This window comes from Hylobates moloch, unplaced genomic scaffold, assembly GCF_009828535.3.
Source record: "Hylobates moloch isolate HMO894 unplaced genomic scaffold, HMol_V3 SCAFFOLD_15, whole genome shotgun sequence".
NCBI lineage: Eukaryota > Metazoa > Chordata > Mammalia > Primates > Hylobatidae > Hylobates > Hylobates moloch.
The window spans coordinates 13,344,889-13,357,380 of NW_026652290.1; the positions used below are offsets into that span (position 1 = coordinate 13,344,889).

Genomic DNA, 12,492 nt, shown 5'->3' on the forward strand with positions numbered 1-12,492 from the left:
CATCTTGTCGGTTCTCTTGTGAAAAACAATGAACATTAGGAAATCAATTGTGTTCATTTAATAGAAATGTTATTACTTCAAAAGTTCATCTTATTAGAGAGCTTATGGTTTAGCTGTAGATGTGACTAGGCTCTTCTTCGTGAGGTGAGTTAATTTAAGTTAGAAATGAAACATATAAAGGAAACTGTCATTGTCATTCTCCTCTGGGTCTGCATGTGAACCAAGAGGTGGTGTCCAGAATAATGCTTATTAGGAACCAGGAACCTCTAAGGAGGGCTCTGAGCCAGCAGTGGAAGATCCCCATGGCCAACCTTTTCTAACACAGAAGGAGATATTTCTCATGGCTATCTTATTCTTTCTCTTGGAAAAACAGCCTTTCCTCTTCCCTGCGTACTCCTTGCATAGACAACTGGCAGTGATGACTGGCTTCTGTAAATGACAAGAAGTTATGTCAGACCTTAATTCTTTCCATTAGCTTTGAAACAAAATTCCATCTTCCCATTGGTTGGACCCTTTGTTGCCCCAGCCATGCATCAAAGAAGACCTTCTATTTGGTGACATGCTCCTTGGCCCCTATCCTAACCCTTGGTTTTGGAGAGGAGAGACTGTCATTTTCCTCTCCTACAAAGGCGGTTTTTTGGGGGTCACAGTATTTTATACAGCTTGACTGTCCTTTCAGAACAAACAGGGGCAATGAAACTTAGAGAAGCACTGATTATCCTCAAACAACAAAACAAATGCTGTGGGCTGGACCTGATCCTGAATTTGTACTGTGCACTTTCTCCAACAAGCAATGACGTTTGCTGCTTAGCTCAGTTTCTGAAATTCTTTCTTGGCTTTAATAATTTCTATTGCACTCTATTTTTAATTTATTCTAAGAAGAACAAAAGAGTTAACGTGACTTTTAGTCTGCTCATTTAATTGTAAAAATGGCGACTACCTACTAAAATAGTGATCCTCATTTGTAAGGAATAGAGAAACTCAAAATCATTAGAGAATTAGACTGGTAGATTGACTAATAAAAAAAACCTTTGTGTTATGTTTTACCTCATCAAAATTAGTAGAATTCAAAGCATTTGCTGTTCTCACTCTTTCCATCTGAACATCTTCATCTTCTCCTTCTGGTTCTTCTGGATTTTGACACACATCACTACTTCTTGGAGAAATTCTAGAATCAAAACCATCCATTAATATTGATTTCTGGCTTTCATCTTTGTATCAAAAGTTGCATTCTTTAAAGCATATGTTTGAGTAGTACAAGCAATTAACAAACCATCATAATCTCCCTTCACAACTCCCATCCCCTTACAACTTCCTTGCTTATCTTATCTATAGAAATATGTTTTTTTCAATATCAACTTGAAACCTAATAGCTGACAAAGAATTTTTATATCATAACCCAATGAAGTAATTTTTCTGGGAACCCTAGCTTTGACACCACCATGTTGACATCATTATGTTTTCATAGGGAAAATGGGCCAGAATATTTGTAATCAGGAGTTTCTAGCAAAATACAAGTTAGATGCTTGATCTCTCATTTCTTCACTCCTAATAACCCATCCAGCAAATTATGAAACTATCAAGTTCATTTTCTTTTTTTTTCTTTTTTTTCTTTTTATTTTTTATTATACTTTAAGTTTTAGGGTACATGTGCACAATGTGCAGGTTAGTTACATATGTATACATGTGCCATGTTGGTGTGCTGCACCCAGTAACTCGTCATTTAACATTAGGTATATCTCCAAATGCTATCCCTCCCCCCTCCCCCCACCCCACAACAGGCCCCAGTGTGTGATGTTCCCCTTCCTGTGTCCATGTGTTCTCATTGTTCAATTCCCAACTACAAAGACTTGGAACCAACCCAAATGTCCAACAATGATAGACTGGATTAAGAAAAAGTGGCACGTATACACCATGGAATACTATGCAGCCCTAAAAAATGATGAGTTCATGTCCTTTGTAGGGACATGGATGAAGCTGGAAACCATCATTCTCAAGTTCATTTTCAATCTTTTTTTATAGTAACATAGGAAACAACTATAGTTATGTGATATTATTACTTTCTCATCTACTCTAACAGTTGTACAGAGTCCTTAAAATTTGGGAGGCACATTACCTAGTCATTTGATCTTTGTAAAAATAATTCTTCCAGATTTTACAAGCATTATATCTCCTTGGGCTATAGATACCTATATCTCTACCTTAATAAAAAAAGTTTCACAGTGTGTATAGAAATGAAAATTATTAAATTTAGTAAAAAGCAATAATTTTTAAAGAAGAGTGGGTTCTTACAATTAGGAATACCAGAAATGGCTGTACATCCATTCGTTCTTCAGAAAAGAGAGAAGAAAAGAGAAGCTGCAAAAGAAAAGACAATTGCTAAACAGGGAGTTTGTTGTTTCCTGGATTTTGTCCACATATATGTGAATTGGCCCTAAACAGCCCCGCTAACATTTGACCATGAATATCACCTAAGTGTCCTTTCTAAAGTGTATAGCAAGGGGCTGTCTTCCTTCCTCCCAAGGTCTATGAGCTTTTGTTTGAAGCAATAGGATTTATCAATTACTAATCACCTGGCGAGAGAATCCTGGAGATCCGTGTTAACCTCCCCAAACAGTGAGAGACAGTGTTTATTCTTCTCACACAGAACTTCACACCTTCCTGTGCCCATCGTTTCTCTTTGTGGGGCCCCTTCTCTTTCTTTCCCCTTCCCATAGATACCTCTTCACTCATGTACTGTAGCTTCCTTCCTTTTGCAGAAGTATAGGTATCAGTCAGCCAGAAAAAAAGACTTTGTTTATATTGGGTGCTTCTTTAGAACTCTGAAATCCCAAAGATTAGGGACATTTCATTTGCTTCCTTCTAAAGCCGAGCACATCAAGAAGGAAATAAGGCCCCACATGAGTATAAGGACTACTGTTTCCCACCACCCCTTACCCTTCCTTCCCATATATTAACCAGGACCAAATTTTCCATTACCAGTCAGCTGGAACATATTGTTTTATCTGGAAGAAAATCAACTGGATTCCATGAGGTAGAAATCTTTGAACCCCATGCACTTTAAACATGTTGTAGTAGACCTTCAACATTGGGCAAAGCTTCACAATTGGTCATGAGTTTCAGAGGACTGAGACAAACTGTGTCATTACTTACATGAGAAGATAAGAACAAACAGCCAATCATTGTGGCAGGTGGTATTAAAAAAGTGAAGATAAATGGAATATCACTTTCAAAGATATTGAACGCAAATTCAGCCACAGAGAATACAGTGATCTAAAAAAAGCAAATATGAAGGTTAATCACTCTGAATTTCAGTGTAAGTTCCAAATCGAGATGGCTCATCTTGAAGATATTACTAATTTCAACTCCAATCTCGCAAACCAAGCTGAAATCAGTACATCCCCACTAACAGTTTATTTTAGTGACTTAGCCAAATTCCTTTGGCCTAGAGTTTCACAAATGAGGTATCACTTGATAAATCTAGGATGTGTTAGTAGAATTTTTTTCTCGTTTTTTATTTTTCTTTTTTGAGATGGAGTCTTGCTCTGTTGCCCAGGTAGAAGTGCAGTAGCGTGATCATGGCTCACTGCAGCCTCAAACTCCTGGGCTCGAGTGATCTTCCTCCCTCAGACTCTCAGATAGCTGGGACTACAGGTGCATGCCAACATGCCCAGCTAATATTTTTGTATTTTTAGTAGAGATGGGGTTTCACCGTGTTGCTCAGGCTGGTCTTGAACTCTTGGGCTCAAGTGATCCACTAACCTAGGCCTTCCAAAGTGCTAGGGTTACAGGTATAAGACACACCCAGCACCCATATATATAATATTTTAATTAAAGTAAATAAACTTTAAAAAATAAAAGTAGAATAGCAAAAATCAAAGGAAAAATTGAAATTGATATCTAACAGGAATAAAACAACAAAAATGAAAGGTAAGACTTTTGGTAACTATACCAATGGGGAAATAGAAGCATTTAACAACATGGAATGGCTTAAGCAGAAGTACTAAAATACAAAATGCAGGGATAACAGAAAGTGATAGGTACACTGGAAGCCCTCATCTTTTACCTTCTAATGCACTGCAATGACTGCTTAAAAGTTTTTGTACTTCTAATTTCTCTGTCTTCCAAACCATCATCTTTATAGCTATCAAAGTATTCTTCCTACAAGTTTATCTCTAATCTTATTTCTGTTCTGCACTATAAGCTTTTAAATTCTTCAGCACATCATTTAAGGACAGCCATGATTTTATTTTTTGTCATAACTAGGACCACGGCCATTGTGCACCTTGTTTTTTGTCTATATTTAGGCGAGATTATTACCAGTTCCTAGGATCAGCTTGGGCTTTTCCTCTGCTAGGTTCCTGTTCATTATTTCTATTTGCACCTCGTACTTCTCTCGGCTGAAATCTTACTCTTTTTCAGATTTCACCTTTTAAAAGAAGTCTCTGCTTTCATTTTCACAATGAATCTCTCCCTTATCTGTTTTTCATGGACCTCTTTATTATTCAGTTGTATAATAGACTCTTAAGATGGAAAATAACTCGTGACTGTTTTAATAAGTGGCTGCTTACTCATCTGTTTATCTTTTGAGAGCTCTTTCAGGATTGAAACTGTCCATTTAATCTCTTTCCTTCCATTATCAATCTTAACTTGGACACACTGCAGAAGTCAACAATTATTTATTGAATTAATAATTTACTTTTTGGCATCCTGAAATCATAGGAAATTAGAATAGACACTCTTAAATTTTACATATTTTTCCTCCTAATTTAGACAAAAGAAGAGAGGCTTTATGGAATTAATTCTTATTAGGGAGTTTGGTGAAGTAATTTCTAGTTTTAACCATGTCAGTAACTGAATTTGTAATCTTGTGTTTATTATAGACCATAATATTATCATCCTACAGAGGGTAAAATTTAAAGGATTAGCTCAGAATTGTATATGAAATAGATACAGTATACATCCACAATAAATATACTTACAACATAGAAACAAAATGACCAAATGCCACTATTTTTTCTCCCCTTGCGAAAGATGAAGGAAATCACGTATGTCATGAAGATGAGGGAAAAGGAATAACCAACAGCACATGGGATCTAAAATCAACAGGAATGTGAAGCTTAGTTAAATACAAATGCAATCAAGGAAAACATTTAGGATTCAGAACATTGTCATAGCCCAGGATTTTATAGTTCTTTAATTTATAACCATATAAATATTGATAGAAATATTCCAAAATTTCAAATTAAATCACACAATGATATTGTGAATATTGTCACTTACTTGAATAATATGAATTATTGTAAGTAGCATGTCTTCGAAATTTGAAATGTAGCTCATTAAATATATAAAAACGAAGACCAAGAAGTACAGGGAAACATCCACCAGCGCCTGCCCAAACCAGTAAGCAGAAGGGGAGAGTCCGGAAATCCGTAGCTGGGACCGAGCTCTATTCTAATTAGGAGACAGCAAAGATACAAAGTCTGTGGCTTAAGAAAATGTGGATTATGCAAGGAACTATTCAAGCAAAATCTTTATTTGTAACAATTCTAGATTATGTCTACAAATGTAATCTGGACTAAGGGATGTGGATAGTTACAAACATAAATAACCAGTCTGCTGCTTTAATGAACTACATTGATGTTCATCACACACCTTGTAGAAATATGTAAAAGAAGACCTTAGAATGATCAAAGCATGAACACTGCAGCAAACAAAACAGTGATTTAATGACTTAAAGGGGGGTAGGGGTGAATGGGATGGACAGTTTATTCCCTTAAGCAACTACCTTCTCATCACAGTGATTCCTCTCTCTCTCTTTTCTCTCCTCCATATATATAATATATATATATGGATATATATATACACACATGTATATATATATATATCCATATATACATATATATCCATATATATACACACACACATATATAATTGCTTTATCCTTTAATTGGAATAAAAGAAATTGGGTTCTTCTGCCACAGTCCACATTCAAATATTTATCACTGATTCAAATATTTATGTGTATCCACATAAATATAAATACATTTAGAAATGTAAATGTATTTTACATTATTTGTCATTCCCCAAATAAACACACCAAATTACATGTTTTAAAACTACTTATGAAGTGATGTGGTTTTCAGTATAATCAATAGGTTTGCATATTAAACTATTCTAACAGTTGTGCATTTTTTTCTTTTAAAAAATACTTAAATACATTTGTTGAAGGGCTTTGATGAGCTAAATGATGCTTCTGCCTGAGATGTAATTTGACCTAAAGATTCATGTCAGAGCCTCACAACATCAGACACAGGTCTATGCAGGTAGTTGAACTGGTAAGGAACTGATGACTGACTCAACATATTAGAGGCAAGAGAAGAATTAAGGATGATTTTTGGATCTTTAGGAAATGACTGAGCATGTGGTGCTGCTATATATGGAGAAAGTAGCAAGGGGGGAAATACATTCAAATAGCTCTACATTCAGTTCAGTTTTAGAAGCAAGAAACTTGAGACATCTGTGTTGCCTACTGTGGAAATGCTCAGAAGGGAGTTTGTATCAACATTGGAGGTCAAATTAGATACGATTAGAGATCTGGGGTAGAGTCAGATCTGGGAGTGACCAGCCGGTAGAGGGGATTCGAAGCCATAGAGCTAGATGGGTTTGCCTAAGACTGAGTGGTATCTAACATGAGAAGACAGCCAAGGGCCAATATCTGAGGATTTCCAAAATTTAAAGATTACATAGAGGAATGAGAATCTCCAAAGGAGACAAACAATGAACAGTCTTAGGATAAACATGGTGAAATTGTGGCATCACAAAAGCCAAAGAAAGTGTTCATGTTTCCTACGGAGGAAGTTTTAAAGTTTGGATTATGTTAACACCAGAAAGACTTATAGTTACGTCAAACTAGTAAACAGAATTTCTTGAGATTCCTGCATGTTCCACGTGAAAAGGGAATGTTACATAAATCATACACTCTTTTTGTGGGCAATAGAGAGAGAGAGAAAAAACGAAACAGATGAAGATGACACAGTAGAGATGCTTACACAAGGTTTCATAGGCTATTCCCATAAAGTCACAAAAGTGGGAGTTGGCCTGGGTTATTATAAATCATATAAATTCACCACCTAAGATTGACACTCAAAATCTGGCTCCACTGCAGAACTACTGAATCGGAATTATCTTTTCAACAAGACGCTCAGGTAATTTGTAAACATATTATAGATTCGTTTGGATTAATGAGTGTCTGTAAATAAACATTTGTAAGTTGTCAGTTCAATATTGAAGTTTTCTCTTTATCTTTTCAAGATCTCACATTTCCAAAAATATTATTTCCTTTTATTTCAACAATCTCTTTTTAATTTTGGGGGGTATAATTCTCAAACAAGAAAAGGTACCCGTATTAAGTATATAGTTGAATGAGGTCTGATGAATGCATATGTTTCTGTACCACAATCACAGGCAAGGTGTAGAACAACCCCTGACGTCTCCCATGATCCTTTGCAGTCGATAGCCTTTACCACTGGTTACAAGTGACCCCCCACACCCTGAGCCTGCCTTCTGTCACTATAGATTAATTTTACCTTTCTAAGAATTTTATATAAATTAAATCATCCTAATTAAAAGTACCTAATTATTTGTGGTTATCATTCCTTCAGTGTAATGGTTCTGAGACTCACCTGTGTTGGTGCATTTATCAGGTTCCTTCTGTTATACTGCTGAATAGTATTCCACTGTATGGCTATATCAGAATTTGTTTATCAGTTCACTGCTTGGGGTACACTTGGGTCATTTCAAGTTGTTGGCTGTTATGATTAATGCTATTCAGAACATTAATGCTCAAGTGTTTATGTGGAAGGATGTTTTTTCTTCTTTTGAGTAAATACTTAGGAGAAGAATTGCTAGGTTATAACAATAAGCATATTTTTAACTTTATAAGAAACAGCCAAAGTATTTTGCAAAGTGATTGTACAATTTACAATCCCACCCACAATGCGTGAGAGTTCCGGTTTCTCCACATCCTCATAAACTCTTGATAGTGTTGGTCATTCTAACATTATTAGTTTTATTGAGTGTGTAGAGCTATCTCATTGAGGCTATTTTCCTGGTTACTCACGACATTAACCATCTTTTCATGGGAGTATTTTCCATCTGTACATCTTCTTTGGTAAAGTATATATACAAATACTTTGTCCATTTTAAAAATTAGGTTATCCTCTATTACAGAGGAATGAGAGTTCTTTACATATTCTTGATACAAATCTTTGTCACATATATAAGTATTGTGATTATTTTTCTCCTAGCCTGTGGCTTGCCTTTTATTTTATTTTTAAATTAGTTAATTTATTTTTTGAGATGGAGTCTGGGTCTGTTGCCCAGGCTGGAGTGCAGTGGCACAATCTCAGCTCACTGCATCCTCCACAGTCCAGGTTCAAGTGATTCTCCTGCCTCAGCCTCCTGAGTAGCTGAGATCACAGGCATGCACCACCACACCCAGTTGATTTTTGTATTTTTAGTAGAGACGGGTTTTTGCCACGTTGGCCAGGCTGGTGTCAAACTCCTGACCTCAGGTGATCCGCCCACCTCAGCTTCCCAAAGTGCTGAGATTACAGGCGTGAGCCACCAAGCTCGGCCGCCTTTTATTTTTTATTGGTGTTTTACAAAGAGCAGAAGCTTTTAACTTTGATGAAGTTCAAGTTATCTTTTTTAAAATACCATATGCTTCTTCTTCCCCATCCAAAAAATATTGCCTATCACAAGATCTGTGATTCATTTCAAATTAATTTTGTGCATGTGATGGATGTTAAGAACATTTTTCTTTTCAGAATGATACCAACTTGTTCCACCACAATTTGTTGAAAAGTCTAATCTTACTCCCATTTAAGTTATTTGGTAATTTTATTGAAAATCAATTGATATATATGTGGGTTTATTTCTGAAATGTCTATTTCATTTAAAATATCTACATAATTATTCTTAATTAATACAACACATTCTTAATTACTACAAGTTTGTAGTGAGCCTTGAAGTCAGAAGCATATTTTCCAGCTTTGCTTTTTTTTTTCAGAGTTGGTTTGTCTATTCTAGTTTGTTGGAATATCCAGATAAAGTTCAGAATAATTCTCTATTACCTATTTATCTATATATTTCAACTTATAAAACTTTCTTTTATTTTTATAACTTAGAATTTATGTCTGAATTGGCTGTTCAATTAAGCATGTAGAAATATTCTTATGAAAAATCCTGTAAAATTACCTTCTGCTTTCAATTACGCAAAATAATGGAAGTTGCAATTACTCATTATTACCTTATAATCATCGATGCTGCTCATGGCAATGTAAGGTGGGCAACTCGATGTTAAAACCAGCCAGAACATGATATATGCCAGGAATCCGATCGGATTGTCCTGTCCATTCTGAAAAACCCAAAGAATACAATGAACTGAATGAAGAAATTTAAAGTTAATTTTCTGGAATACATTTTTAAAATTTTAGACTAAGTTTAATAATTCTGCCTTAGGTCCCTTTTGAGATTCCCAGACTCCTTCATTATCTTTCCAGTTTTGACACTTAACTTTTGGCTTTATACTCAAATTTACAGATAAGCGATTGAAAAGATGAATGCACTGATAACATTTGGAAAATAATAAGATTTTCCTCTTTTCTTGCCTTATGATTCTAAAATTTATTTTGGTGCTAAATAATACATTATAATTCACAGTTGACATATTCAATTTCTTAGCTGATCTTTATCTCAAATGTGACAGCTTGACTCAAAAAATATCCGACATTTTATGGGTACAGTGATAAGAAGTTAGTTTTTTAGGTACATCATGAGACCAGATAAATATTGGTTGAGGATGCAAAAGTAGAGATGAAGTACTACAAGGGAGAGCAAAATCACCAAGAAAATCTTTGCCCTAGTTCCATCTGTTGTTACTCCTGTTTGTAACAATCTTTAAGGATAAAAGATCACAAACTCTCTTGAAAGCCAGTCCCATGTTATTTTCATGATTCACATAGTTGCTTCTTTGATTAAACACATTACTGAAGAAAGTTCTAACCAGAGCCTGGTGGTCTTCAGCTTGGTCACCAGAAAGACACTTGCTAACCATAGATGGTAAGGTTATAGCTTATTGTCTGGATGCTTCCAGAATGTCCTGAGTACTGGGTAGGGTCAATACTTAGTGGCCAATCTATTGACTTTGGGCAGGATAGAAGCAAGTTCTGAAAATCTGGGAAACTCTGACTTGGGGGCAATGAGCAGGTAAAGTAGAATAGAGAATAAAATGAGTTTCTGGGGATATTGGTTAAAGTGACTATATCGGGCACATAAATACAAAGTCAGCTGAGCTGGTTGGTATCTAATTAATTCTAGTTGAAACAGGATATCTTGATAGATAGAAGTCTGAGGCAATTTGCCCAATTATTGTATACTGCTCTCAGAAACCAGAAAATTAAAAGGTCTTCACAGTCACAAAATGTTAATGAAGTGAACCATAGCATATATTCCAAAATTAATTAATACTTGGTGGGTCCCTAAAATCATTTACTTTAATGATTAAGTTTCTCGCACATCCTTAATGAAAGGAAGTTTTACTTCCTGATACACAGTGAGATATGGTGTGAGAAGGAAACTGAAGATCTTGCTGGACCATATGAAAATAATAATGGCAGCTGGGTGCAGTGACTCACACCTGTAATCCCAGCACTTTGGGAGGCCAGCATCAGAAGATCTCTTGAGCCCAGGAGTCTGAGGTTACAGTGAGCTATGATCCTGCCACTGCACTCCGGCCAGGTGGCAGAGCGAGACCCTACCTCTAAAAATAAATTTAAAAGAATGACAGATATGTGATCCATTTTATGTATACATGAGTATATGATTATTGGCCATATACATTATTATAAAACCCTAGAGTGAGATGTAGATAATTTAATGACCCTAACACTCACTTATGTATTTAACAATTAAGTTGTTTCATGTTTATCATGTTACAGGTTTTTTCCTAGGTACAAGGTGTTTATAAAGTGTCAAATATACACGATCTTTGTGCTCAAAGAACTCTCTGAAAGGGAGAAATGTATGTATTCAATAATTAAAAAGGAATCATTGCAAACTGATAGTTATTCTGGTTCTAAACTTAAAGGGCTGTATACATTCCGATCACTTGGACCTTTGTTTAAGAATAGATTCCCTCCTCTCACCACCCCCATGAGGAAAAGTGGTTTGATTGGTCTGGAGTAGGCCAGGGGAATTAATATTTTTGACAAGAATCTGCAGTAATTCTAATGTAGACAGTCTGAAATTCTAGCCTGAACTTTGTCTTGAATTTCTTTTGTAAAATTTCTAAAAGTAATAATAAAGCCCTTTCCTTCATTTGTTCCTTCCTTCGTTCTTTCCTTCCTTCATTCGTTCGTTCATTCCTTCCTTCCTGCTTTCCTTCCTTCCTTCCTTCCTTCCTTCCTTCCTTTCTTCCTTCCTTCTTTCCTTTCTTTCTCCTTTGTTTCATTTGTTCACTATTCTTGTGCCGGTCACAGTGCTGTAAGATTTCATTTTTATTGCTTCATATTCTCTTTGAAGAATGTTTTGTTTGTTTTATTTTACTTTAAACAAATTGAAGCTCTGAAAAGGTACTGATTTTCCAAAGTTGCAGAACTAGAATGCGTCCAAATGTTAATTTATTATGCAGTGGTTTACTCAATAAAAACAAGATTCCAGCACTTAAAAGGGTGATCTGGGAGATTCCTGATAGAGTAGAGTCAGGAATTGTAAGATTATATATATTTACCTCCAAAAATGTACTTCTTTCAGTTCGGATATGTACTGATGGTTTAACCATTCCAAGTAGCCCATTACTAACAATGTCCATAAGAACTGGGAAGCAATTCAATCTTTTGGCATTGCATGCTAACGAAAAGCTGTAATTCTAAAATATAACAAGTAGGATATAAGTTCTCAAATATCTTCATTTTGTTCTCTAAAAAAGTCAAAATTTGACATGTTAATTTAAGAGGTTATGTTTTTCATATGGTGTTAAATAATCAAAATAAAAAGCCAAACACTGTGTAAGTAAAATCAAACACTGTATAAGTAAATCAAAACATGTATATAGTAAAACTAAATCATTATCTGATATTTAGGACACCAGATGTCTTGCTTGAGGCTAGAATCATATGTTCAGTGTTTATTGTTTAAGAACAAAACAGAAGTTTTGGAATACATGTGTTATAAAATCCTTGAGGGAAAACATGAAATTTTTGAACTTACCTATGGTCTCGATAGTAGATATTCTATAGTATGTATTTTGCTAATAGTTTGTGCCAGTAGACAATGATGGATATATGAATTATTTATGCCAGTGAAGATAATTCACTAAGTAATAAATGAAAATAGTATTTTCTTTCCATTTTTATTTCTTAAGTTGGCGGCCTGAGTATATTGATATTATGTTAGCTTTTCACATTTTTCAGAAAGATTATTAGAGAC

General features: G+C 35.2%; 1 protein-coding gene across 1 annotated transcript in view; it reads right to left on the minus strand.

The window, feature by feature from the left end:
* The window catches only part of LOC116483822 (ABC-type organic anion transporter ABCA8-like), an 87,415-nt gene that overhangs the window by 6,213 nt on the left and 68,710 nt on the right, over positions 1 to 12,492 (minus strand). The window contains 8 exon segments of the mRNA XM_058428089.1: positions 312 to 429; positions 1,048 to 1,200; positions 2,293 to 2,358; positions 3,154 to 3,273; positions 4,983 to 5,096; positions 5,284 to 5,454; positions 9,314 to 9,421; positions 11,795 to 11,932. Of these exon segments, the coding sequence (XP_058284072.1) occupies positions 312 to 429; positions 1,048 to 1,200; positions 2,293 to 2,358; positions 3,154 to 3,273; positions 4,983 to 5,096; positions 5,284 to 5,454; positions 9,314 to 9,421; positions 11,795 to 11,932 (988 nt within the window).